This window comes from Pithys albifrons, chromosome 2 (genome assembly GCF_047495875.1).
Source record: "Pithys albifrons albifrons isolate INPA30051 chromosome 2, PitAlb_v1, whole genome shotgun sequence".
Classification (NCBI taxonomy): Eukaryota; Metazoa; Chordata; class Aves; order Passeriformes; family Thamnophilidae; genus Pithys; species Pithys albifrons.
This window is the reverse complement of record NC_092459.1, coordinates 63,011,760-63,024,637: the sequence shown is the minus strand read 5'-3', so window position 1 is coordinate 63,024,637 and position 12,878 is coordinate 63,011,760. Positions and strand designations below refer to the sequence as shown.

General features: G+C 38.6%; 1 protein-coding gene across 8 annotated transcripts in view; it reads left to right on the top strand.

The window, feature by feature from the left end:
• The window catches only part of TIAM2 (TIAM Rac1 associated GEF 2), a 165,112-nt gene that overhangs the window by 133,223 nt on the left and 19,011 nt on the right, over positions 1 to 12,878 (top strand). For 7 of the 8 annotated variants that reach the window (XM_071549264.1, XM_071549265.1, XM_071549260.1 and 4 more), the window contains one exon: positions 2,183 to 2,286. In XM_071549264.1, the coding sequence (XP_071405365.1) occupies positions 2,183 to 2,286 (104 nt within the window). Of the gene's footprint in view, positions 1 to 2,182; positions 2,287 to 4,754; positions 4,899 to 12,878 lie in introns of those variants that run through there. The other variant, XM_071549268.1, reaches the window with a different exon arrangement.

Here is a 12,878-nt window from a genome sequence, read left to right as displayed (position 1 = left end):
AACTCTAGATCCTTTATGCCACAGAAAAATCTATCTCAGGTGCATGTTGCTTGGAGGTAGGTATGAGGGAGAAGAACATTAAAACCCAGAAAGCAAGTAGAAAGAGCACAACTGGGAAACGGTAGGAAATAATATCCTTGGTATTATCTTTCTTACCTGAAGAAAATGTTATTTAGAAGTCACTTTAAGTTTTAGGGGTTAGCTTACCTTTTGTATACCCAGGAGGTGACAGCGGTGCATGTCAGTAGGCACTCATGTGTACACATATACAGAAGAGAAACTCAAGATAACTTTAGAAGTCCAGAGGGAAGGAGAAGATTATTCAGGCTTGGTGAAGGAAGAGAGGGAAAGCATAATAAAATAGACAAGGCATACTCTTTGTTAAGGTTTTAAAGACAAGGGATGACTGTTTTGTGGAGTTGTGTAAAATGTGTTTTTTTCTGCTAAAGTGGTAACTGTTGGGGTATTGCATGTTATATAGGCTCTGAAGTATTAGGAGCCACACCTGATTCCAGAAGGAAAAGGTCAGAGAATTCCCTCAAAAAAAGAGCTTGAGGGAAGAAAAGTTGTGAGACCTTGGTTCTGCAAAGACAAGGAAATGAGAGAGTAAAGTCTTTGGCATCTGGGTGGAAAGTGTCAGCCTTGATGCTAAGCTTGACCTGAGCATCTTAATAACATATGGAAAAGCTAAGTATCAAGATGACATCATGCTGAGTTATTTGCATGTCTTTCCCTGACTTTCCTCTGGAGTCTGTCTGCTGTGTTTTGTCTTCCCAGGAAGGCTCTTCATGGTCTGTAAGGTGCTCATTTGGGCCTAAAATTCCCATTTTCCTCAGTCCATGTTGATCAGTTCCTGCTGAGAGGAGCTGGTCCTGCTCTTCATGGACAGGACAAGAGCAGCACCCAGACAGATAGATTCTGTTGTCCTTCACAACTTTCTTTTTGCTAGTCGTCATGATTTTACTGCAAGGTGGGTGGTATTTGTTTTAATTGCCATCCCAGTTGCTGGTGTCACTGATTAAAGGAGTGTCTTATCTTTCACTTAAAAATACATCTCCAGCATTTTTAGATATTGAGAAAGAGTTTGAAAATGTGGTAATGTGGTGTGAATTATACACCAGAGGTTTAAAGGCTAGGAAACAAAGCAACAAATTCTAAACTGCCTTCAGTTTATTGCTATTTTATCTTCTGAGGTTGCTTAAAATCCTCATTGATTTTTTTGGTGGCTGCTTAATGATTTTCAGCTATATGGATACATAGATTGTACATAGATTGATAGTACTGTAGATAAAAATCTCTTCTTCACTTCTAAGAATTTTAGTTAGAATTGCCATGTAAACACCTCTGCAGATTTTAAGCAGCCAACTGAGGAAACACAGAAAGATCACCACTCTTATATGAATTTTCAGCATAGTTGGATAGATCCTGAGTTTACATATAACTGTTATTGAAAGCTACAGTCTGTCAGTAAGTAGAGCAGGGCAGTGCTGCCTCTGTTTTTTGCATTGTGCCAGCTGCTATGTAGACGGACTCCAAACTTAGTAAAATTGGTAAACTATCAGTAAAGAGAAGGGATTTTGCCTGTATCATGAACTGTGGTCTTTGTTCCAGGGCAAAATTATCTTTTCATTTTAAATCTTTAAGGGATTCAGGACTAAGTCATGTTGAACAATGGTGTGTTCATCCAAGGAGAACTGCTGAGTGCATTTAATTATCTTCACTGAATGTTGCAGTACAGAGTGTGCTGATTATAGATAATGCTGCCTTTAAAAGCACACTGTTAGCAAGAGTGTTAGTTTTATTTTGGTAGTGTAGATATGCACATTGCTTCAGACAGTCTCAGATGTCCAGCTGCTGTTTGGAAAGCAAGAATTTCAGGGCATAGATGCTCCTTGCTTTGACCTCTTCTGTTGTTTACTGAGGGGTGGGGGGGATTGCTAATTTTGTGTTCCCACTGGGCATGGCACTTAGTGCCGGGGTCTAGTTGATATGGGAGTGTTAGGTCATAGGTTGGATTTAATATGGTGTCAGAGGTCTTTTCCAACCTAATTGATTCTGTGCTTCTCTCCCCACTATTGTAATTCTCCTAGACACTGAACATAGTTGCAGGTAAGAGCAAATACATGTCCTGTTCCTGTCCTGTAACCCTCTAACTTATTTATTTGTTTTCTTTCAACTGCAGATTTTAGTAATGTGCCTGATGTCACATCCAGTTTGAAAAGGAGCAGTACAGATGGCACTCTGGACCAAGTGCCACACATGGAGAAGACTGATCCACCTTTCAGGGTAAGAGCATGCTTAATATAACAATCCTTATGAAGAAAAAGACAGTGTCGTAGTGTTAATGCTCTGTGTTTCGTTGGAAAGAATTAAATATATGGCACTAATTTGGAATTTTTTCCATGTATATTAACTGTACTTAGTGTTTTATTATATTGAAGTCACCCTGACAAGTCAGCATCTACAGTACAGCTGCTGCATCTCCAAGACCAGTGTCATGCGTGGAAATAGCAAACAGGTGGAGACTTAGAAAATTCATCTTTTTGTGTTGCTTGAACACTGTTCTCACAGAGAACAGTAAAGCTGCTGCAGCTTTGTAATTGATTCAGTTTGTTTTGTATTTTCTTTTTGCTGATAATTCCAGAGCTTGCTGTTAAGACTGTAGTGACCACAGCAGTACTCATTTAACATCAGTCATTTTAAACTGGGCTGCAGACTTGGAGAGGTGCAGTGTTTGAGAGCCAGTGATTTCCACTGGCTCCATTTGGAGAACCTTTATGTGTCTGCAGTTACTGTTTGACGTCAGCTGGAGTAATGGATGCTCAAACTTTCTCTCAGTCAGAACTTTGGAGGCTGAGGCAGGAAAGCACCGAGTTAGTGTCCACCTTCAAATGCACTGGACTCTGAAGAGCAGTTTTACATCCATTTTGCTCTGAGTCAGGCCAATTGCCACCTGTGCCCAACTCAAATAAATATTGTTTTGAACCTCCCAACAGCTAGTGTGGGTAGTGTTTTCATGTTGGTGGCTGTGATTTTAGCAGGCATTGCCATTCTGACAACAGAAATGGGTTTTTTTTAAAATTCTTTTGATAAATTGATTGTATCTCCCAGTAAATTTGTGATAACACTTACGTTACACTCTTACATAACAGGGCTAAAGTTAGAGTTTTTATGGTTCTGGAATATACTACTGTCTTTTACTAAGTTATATGAAAAATTGGTAGAGATGAGGCAGAATGTAACAACTCTTAAGGCTGCAACAAGGAACATATATTGTGCCTCTAACCTCCTCTGAGAGGAGCTGTTCATCTCTTACCTTTTGAATTTGCAACCTACTTCAGGTCACTTTATGCCATTTACCTAGAGAATAAGGAGAAGCCCTGTGATTGTGGGTCTTCAACCCATCTCCTGCTGCCCAAGGGGATTCCCACAGAGAGGATCTGTATCCTGTTATAACACATTGCTTATGTTCCCCAAAAATCTTTGCAACCAGACAAGAATAAACTAGGTTTTCTACCCTTAGAACACATTGTTCCTTTGGAAGGAATAATGTAGATTTCTTGACTGTCCTGTTTTAGGGCTTCTGCCTGGCTTTAGGGGAGGGTATCTTTGTGGGAGCACAGCAGAGGTGACTCCAAGGCTTAGGATGCCTTGATGGCTGGTTGCACCAAGCCAGATTCCCCTCAGGACCTTGGGGTGCCCTGTGCACAAGGAGTATGCACCGCCCCATGCAGCATGTGGATATAAATAGCTGACCTGTCCTGCTGGAGAGGAGCAGATTCTGGGGCATCAGCTTTGCTTTAGCAGAAGAACAAAGCCAATCATGATTGTCTATGTCAAATGCACCAGATGCCAGAAAATTAGAGAGAGTTCAGGAGCACTTAAATACACAGAGAGCAATTGATGTACACTAGTTGTTTCTCTGAATGCACTAAATTTGCTTAAATGGTTTAAATTACATGCTGCAATTAATGGTCAAAAAAAGAGGGGAGAACAGCCTACTCCCTACCCTCTCTCCAACCTCAAATCTCTCACGTCCAGCAGTTATGCTCTTGCATGATTTGCTGAAGTAACTGCCCACGCTATATTGCAGTTCACTTCTTGGGTTGACATGTGGGACTTCTAGTGTCATTCTACAAATTATCTGAGGCTGTCCTAGTTTTGTAGGTATAAGAGAGGAAAACAGCCTTGCAATCAGAGGCAGCTGACTTGAACTGCAGCTGCAAAGGAGTCTGTGACAGCTCTACAATTTCTGCAAATGGTTTGTAATTGATTGCTGTCCTTCTGTTGGAGGGTGCCTATTACTGTCAGAGCATTTTGTCTGACCCTTTTGATTTCCCCAATAGACATAGAATTAAAAAAAACCCAAACCCAACAGTAAGTTTAGGTGGTGTATATTGTATCTGCTTTTGTGATTGTGTATGAAAGGAATTAAAATGATTTCTGTTTTTATAGCTGTGATTTTGGATTGCTCACCAAATGAACAATAAGTATTGCTAATAAGAGCTAGTTTGAGGAAACTGTGCAGCCTCAAAAAGCATGGGATCTGGATTTGGATTTGTGGTTTTTTTTCTCTTTGCCTTCTGTTTCCTGCATGTGCTGACTTGACCTCCCGTGCCTGTGGGACAGCAGTAGTGCAGACACCTCAGTAGTAGGCAGTGGGCGATGCTGCAGAAGTCTTGGGGGAGAGGAAATCTGTAAGCACAGCTCTGTGGAGGAGACGGTGGTGGCGCTGAGAGGTTCTGAGCACAGCCTGAAACAACAGGCAGTTTGGGATTATTTCAGAGGAGACACAGTTAGAGATGCTCACTTTCCAGTTGACAGCAACTGTAGATATAATTGTTTGGCTCCGACGGGCAGGCTCCTTTGAAGTTTGATTGATTTTTGTCCCGTAACATGTAAGTAAATCAAAACCAAAGCTTAAAGCTTTGGATTTAATGGTTGCATGTCTGATTTCTAGATTTTGTGTTTCTTCTTGTTGAATATTTTTGTTTCTTCATTTTTCACTATTTTCTTCATCTTATACCAAGCTAGGGTTAGATATCATCTCAACTGAAAGTATGATAAGTGCCTTGTAATCTCAAAGAAATAAGTCTTTTGTTGCATGTATATATACTACATTGAAACATATTCATTCAATCATCCATTCATTGATTTCTTTTGTAGTCTGAGAAGTTAATGTATTTAGGATAGCTATATGTTTGTCTTTCATCTGAGAGCTAACAAATTAATTAGGAGGCAAGAGAGGATCGTATCACTCGAGAAATGAAAGTTGTTCCTTAGGTTATAAAATATTATTAAAAACACATGGACATCAGGAACCATCCATTCCAGATGCTCATTAGTTCTGACAGCTCTGTATTCTCTGGGATACCCTATTTATATTTTAATACCATTAATACCCCTAACCTTGTTTTCCATGTTCTTTAACAAATATAGATGATATACTTTTGACACATTCTGCTGCAGTACCTTTTCAAACTGTGTTAAAATACTGTTTATGTGGCAGCAGCATCTTGTCCTTGCTATTGTTGGTTCTGGAGGTATAGGCATCCTGTTGACAGAAGAATAGTTGACCTCAGAAAATTGAGAATTGAGTATGCCTGTCAGTGTAATTAGGTTTAGTTGTGTTTAATCATTTTGAGAACTAATTGTTTGTGCTCCTAGTGCTCAGTTAAATCCTGGTATGTTGGCAGTTGCCAAGAATCAAGCTCTCTGTATATTAAAGTAGCGTGAAGCCAAATAAATGAAAAATGCCACTTTCCCTTCAGCTACTCATGATTTCTAATCACAAACTGTAAAATGTTTTCTCTAGCCCACAGCTTGTTTTAAGGTGAAATTTAGTAGTCTATTACTAACCTGCTTATCTTTACTTTGTATTTTCAGTGTCTTAAAAATACTCTTTTATTAAAGATGAACATAGCTAAAAGGTGAAATTTTACCATATAAGTAGCCGTTATTCTAAGGTCTCTTGAACAAATGCTGTGGTCTGACTTCTGGTTGACTTGAATCTTTATAGTATCATCAGAGAGAGGTATTTCTGAAATCATATTAAATATTAACAGACAGAAAGAAGTAACTTCATATGAATGCATGTGTGAGAAGAGGTAGATGTATTTTCACTTTGAGTATTTTACAGATAGTAAGAAGAAAAACTTAGAGTATACTCTCTGCAGATATTTCACATAACTTCATTATATTCTCACCTGTATCCTAGAGGCCTTGGAGAGACCCAACAAACTCTGTAAAATTACCTAGTGTGGTGGTTTGTAATCATGATAAAATGGTCAATGAATGCAGAATGGTTTTATGGTAGCATCCTCAAAAATCATTGCAGATACAGAAGTGGAAGCTACTGTGATGAGAAACTTTTAATGTTAACAAGAATTTGCTTTCTAAAGAATGGCCAACTGGTTTGATTTTGTCATGGTCCTTTATTTCTTTCAAACAATGAAGTAAAATTGATCCTAGGGATAAGTTAAATATAGAAACTTAGAGAAATTACCTTTGCTTTTGCATCTTAAGATAGTCACTTTACTCTTAGAATGGGTTATTGATCATACATCAATGCATGTGTAAGAAAACAAGTCTATCCCCATCACCTCTTAATAAAAAATAAATGCAAAATTCTATACATTGAAGAGATGGAAAGTGAACTTTTTATCCCTCTGGGAATACCATTCTTAATGCAATGAACAGAAGTTATGGCTAAAAATCCCTGAACACCTTTCTCTCACTTGAGCTTATTCCGATTATCTCAACTCATTCACCCTCCTCTCCTGGTTGACAGCCAAGTTTGCTTTCCATCAACTTATGCAGACGGAATAATGCACGGGTAAAAATCCTGAGGTAAAATATACATTCAGGTCTAGGTTCAAACCTGGATGAAAGACTGTGTATCCCATTGCTGATCTTTCTGAATGCTCAATTGTTAAAGGTTTGATTTTGGCAAGAGGAAGGAGGCAACTGTAACAGTTGTCATGGAATGGTAGGGGTAGAAAGTAGTTGGTAATCATTACTCATACAGTCCAATCCCAACAGAAAACCTTTACAATTGTTCAGTGTTTGTGAATGATTTGAATGGTATTTTATCTTGCAGAAGAATGCAAGTGGATACTAGGAATGATGTATTCCTTTGATTTATTACCTAGAAAACATTATACAGTGTAATCTGTAGCAGATGTGCTGTGGAGTAGTTCAGAGCCTCGTTATTCAAAACATACCTGACAGCCTTTTATTGGTGCTGTCAGTAAATGTGATCCTGTATATTGTATGGATCATATACATTATATAAAATATATATGTTGTGGTTCTTTTTTTGATTTTGGTCTGGTATGACACTCATTCACTCTCAGAGATGAGTTTGGGATCAGTCTGAGTGCATGTATATAAGCAGTGGATGATTGTCTTTTAGTGGGTAAATGTCAAGTAATGTTTATTCATTCCCACCAAAGTTAAACAGTTTCCTAGTATGACTTTTCAGTGAGAAAGTTAAAGATTTAACAAAGTATACTGAATTAGAAAGAAGATTTGCAATGACATGGTGCATAAAACATAAAACTTGACAAGTATAATTCATGTTTTGATTACATTAGGGTGGTGTTATGTATTATGTCTTGTATGTCTACATGTGTCTGCTAGATTTCAGAGCTATATTTCTGTACATTTGGTATGTGGCATCATTCTTGCTAGTCAGTTTAGTGACTCCTACCCCCAGAACACCCCTGAAAAAACATGAGCATTGAAATAAAACAGTGGCAAAACGAAAAAACAAAACCAAAACAAAACCAAAACAAAAAAAGAAGACATTTTAATAAAAAAGTGTATGTGGAGTAATTTTGTTAAGCAGATTGTAAAAATTAAAAATCTTGGAAAGTGAATGTTATTATTAATCAAGTAAAGACCAGTTTTTGAGCTCCATTGAAAGAAAGCCAAGAGGAAATGACCAGAAGCTCAACAGAGCCCCAAACCTATTTCTTGCATGGAGGCAATTCCAGTTAAACATCATGATAGCTTCTCATTAGCTCTATTTTGCATTGCCCAGGCAGTTCTCACTTGCGCAGCATGTCATTAATTGCAGGAGAGCTGCCTGCCTGAAGGTTTAGTCAGCAACCATAGGACATTGAGGATCTTTCCTTTATTTTAATCATAAGAATTTCTCTTTAGCAGTTGATGAGATCCAAAAGCTTGGGGAGTAGTCTGCAATTAACATTCTTTTTTTTTGTGCTTTGTAGGAGAGGGATTAACAACATGGTACTCTCAAAATCATGTATAGCCTCTGCAATTCAAATGTCATTTTCTTCCAGATGTGACATGCATTTAGGGAATCTTAGAGCTAACATGGGAAAATACCATGTTTCTCAGCAGTGGTTTCCTTGATTCATTTGTGCCTGGAGGGGACAGTTTTGCATTGAAAGCATGACAGAAGCGTGTGGGGAGTTCTGCTAATTTTTGTGCTTCCCTTGCAGATAGCCCAGCCTATGGTGAGCCCAACCAGAGTTGCTGGCTCCAGCAGTGTGGAGCCACTGCCAGACCCCTACTGTCTCCATGTGCCTTTTGAATGGGTCTCAGTGATATGAAAGAAACTGTAGCCTGTTAGAAGTCCATAATAATTTTGCTAATTAATCTATGTTTTAGTATATTAATCTATTGCTCAGAGAAGGCACCAAAACTGATGGACTGCAGGTTACTGAAGACTTGCTGTAAGCATACCAGTGAGTGCTACTGCTCAATTCTGGATTTCACTGTTGTGTTGGTCCTGCAGTTTTTCATCCCAATGGACAGCCAAAACCTCAAATATATGAGAGTTGCCTGTCTTGGCTAACATAGTGAAGGAGCTTCCAGGTCATAACAGTTAGAATATGGAAGGTGCTATCCCTAGTGTGAACCTGTAACCAGACATTTGGTCAAGCTGTAGATGAAGACCTGTGTGCATAGTTACTGGTGCATAGGCAGGCATAACAACAGGAGGAATGAAGACCAAACGGTTACTGTGCAGTGCTTGCACACAGAGTGTGACCTTGTGGTACTGTATTTTTTAGGGGGAAGCTGCTATTTGTTGTCTGTCCTGTGACTGAAGAAAACATCCTCTAAAGTACTGAGACAATTTTTAGTGTAAAACATATAGATGGCTTTGATCAGGAAAAGAAATTGTATTCTGTTGATGCTCACAAAAGGAAGCCAGTGAGAGAGGACTTACAACGCAGCTTTTCTTTGTAGTTCTCTGGGAAAAAATCCATAGGGCTTACCTGCAGGTGAAAAGGGAAACATATGACAATAGTCCTGAATCATTGCAACAGGATATGGTTAGCAGTGACCCTCGAGGTGCCTGTGACTTCATTGATGAAGGGCAGGAAGCTGCCTGGGACCCCACCACCCTGGGCCTCCAAAAGCAGCCCCGGTCACCTGCAGTGCAGGATGTGACGGCAGCATTTCATTTTGCAGTGAAAGGCAGAAAGATATCTTATCACACTTCTGACAGACCCAGGGAACTGGGTAACCTCTCTGCCAGCTTCAGAATATTTGGTGGGCTTTCATTTTTATTTAATCAAGATACTGTTCTGTTACAGTGCTGACAGTAACATATGTGTTTTTTCCTTGCAATACAAAAGCATTTAAGCCCAGTTTTAGTTCATGCTGAGGTATGTGATATGACACAAAGTCACTAAAGTTGCACAAAGTTTCAGTATAGAATTTCAGACAAATATTGCCTCCTGGGTACCATCATACACTTTGATGAGGCTTTGATTCTTATTTTGCTCTGTCAGGAACATGTAATGACAAAGGTAGACTGAAATGGCCAAACTGAGAAAAATCTGCTACCTGCAGCAGATTCTGCAAAATCCAAGATAAAAAGATACCTGAAAGGATGGAAGAGGGAGGAGAATTATAAAAAATTAAGGGGTCAGTTGAGTCAGATGCACAGGGAGGTTCCAACAGATTTTCATAATTTGTTACCTGTTGTCTCTTTACTTGGTAATATACTGTGGGCAGACATAGACATCTTATCACATGGTGGTTATTTCCTTCTGGGACAGCAGAATCCTTTTGTAGTACCTAAACAAAGCCTCGCCAAAACCAGGGGAGAGGTTGATGTGGAGTTCAGAGAATCAATATTTGTTTTTACAGGGAAGTTATTGCATCTTTTAACATTTGAAATGCAGTATGCTGGCTACTAACAAGAGCAGATACGAGCTGCCTTCTCTGCCTCCAAAGGTGGCACACTACAAAACTGTATTGTGAAACAGGAGTGCAACTACAAAGACAATACCTCAGTGGTTGCCATAGTTTCTGCTTCAACACTTGAGAAAAGTTTTTGCATTCAGCATGAAACACTTCATGTGAGAATTTTACAAATAATATTCAGGATTCTTGAAATTAAAAATAAAACAGGAATTCATTTTAAACATTTGGAATGCTAACTAATTTTTTAATGCTGGAATTAAAGCAAGTGTCTTCACTGTGGTCAATTATGCTTTGAAAATACATTTTGAAGGCATTTAAAACTCACGTTATTACTACACTAGGCATGATAGGAACATATTCAGTAAATTCATCCACCCACAGTTATAAAAAGTAAAAAAACAGTGTCCCTTTAGATCACTGCAGAGATCTGGAGACCAGCTCTCAACCGGAAGTTTATAATGCTTGGAGACCACCTGTATCAAGCCTGAGCTTGTAATGCTTAGGGACCACTAATGTCACAAATACTGGTCCAGGGTGTGTATGTGTGTGTGTATATACATATATATGGGTTTTTTTATACAAATGTGTATACAAATTATGCTCATATATCACCAGTGCTCCATGTTACAAAGTAGCCCACAAGTGCTTGGAGTTTTCCTGGAGGCAAGACTCTGCTTCCTTTCATTCAATGTGTATACAGACAGAGCAAAATTAGCCTTTTACCTTCATACAGTAAGGGCAAAAGCAGGATGGGAAATGAACTCTATGCCGATAAGCACACCTACACATACCAGGACAATAGAGGGAAGCCTCTATTATGGAGGATGTTACTCTTACGGTAACTGTCAAGCCTGGTGCCACTGAAATGGAAAGATGAAAACCAGATGTCTGTAAAGGGAATGTGCGTTATTCAAAGTACACAGGAACAAACAACAAGTCTATGACATTTTTCCAGTGAGCTTAAAAATATTTCAAGGTGGTGGATAACTTTACATGTAAATTTTACATAGGAGAAGTTTTTGAAAAGGGCTTGAGTGTTTATCGTGTACTTCCAAAGAAAGGCTAAAGAAAACATTTTCATTCATTTGGTTCATTCTAGTTTGTGTTGTTCTCCTTTTTGATTTGTACAAGTTCCTGAGTAGAAGTTGGAAAGATTACTAAAACATAATTATCTTTTTTCTAATGAGTACACATTAAAAAAAAGCTGTTAATTGGTAACATCTTTTAGCTGGCATATGGCTAGCTAATAATGCAGACTTAATTAGCAAATCTGGGAAAGAATAACTTCCTAATATGGAATTAAAAAGGCCTATCATGGTTTTTCATCAAGACTTACAATTGCTTGGACCTGAAATTTAGCAAACTTTTTTTTCCCGGTCCCAGTGGATGAGCTGTGTTTTAACAAAAAACAGAGCTTGAAAGTGCCCCAACTAATGCCGATAGGAAATGAGGAACTAGTACCTTTCCAGAAAGTATACTTATACTCTTAATAAATGTGGATCTGGTGACCTGGCCTGTGTTATTTTTAAAATGCCATATGCAGTACCATAAATTTTAATTTCCACAGGCTACTTATTTTTTCATTTTTTGTCTTCAGACTTGCTCTGTGGATCCCTAGGGTCTGTAGCCTACTGCAGAGGCAACTCCTAATGGTGGATAAGAACAGTATCCTTGTACATGCTACACAGTGGTTCATGTAATTGGATTTTTAAACCAGGCTGTACATCCATTGAAAAATTAAATGTTATGAAGCAGACAAAACCTCTCTTGCTCCTTGAAGACCATTGTCTCAGTTTTCTATTACATAATGTTCTCACCCAGTGAACCCATTATCTCTCCAAGAGAAAGAAAGGGCATAGTTAAAAAAAGAGTTTCCTACTACTGTGATGCATTCTGCATGCCTTATCAGCAGCATGTTGTTTCAGGGCTCCAGCACCATTTTTCCTCTGATAGGCAGCCTCTCTGCAACTGAACTGTACAGTTTGGCAAATGGTGAGCTGTCAAATTGTGCTAATGATTTGGAAAGAGATGGATGGAAGTTTAATTGCAGTAATTAAAGGAGAAAGCTATGTTATTCCCTTGGTTGTATGAAGGTGAATATCTGAATATCCTTGAAACTTTTGAAGCAGTGCACACATAACTAAAGATATAGATCTCCAGCCTTGTGGTATCATTTGGGTTCAAGAGAAGAGTTTGCTAGAGAGTAACAGGCAGTGGCAAGGGCAGGGTTGAATGAAGCCTTATAGCTAAATTTCATTGCACTCTAGGAGTGCTGTGATAGGGGCAACATGGGAACTGATGTGTTTTATTATGCCACTGGTGTAGTTCTCCTTTTATTAATGAATTGCATGTCAGTCTTTTGTCTCTTCAGCTCAGTGTTGTCATGTCCTATGATGTTTCATTTAAAGTCATATTGTTCTTAGAGTAATCTGTCTGTAGACCTGATTGGTTTTGTGTAAATATATCCACATCAAGACTATTACTTTCAAGTCTGAATTTATTACTAGCCCAGTTTAAATTTCTTTTTATTGATGTAATTATGGCTAAAAAGCTCAAACAAAGGACAAGGAAAATTATATAAAGAAATCATCCAGAGAGCTGCCTCTTTGTTTTTTGTTTTATCATTGTAAGAGCATTTGTATGCCATACCATTTAGCAGCATATACCCTTGACAGAACATCAGTGCTATTGAT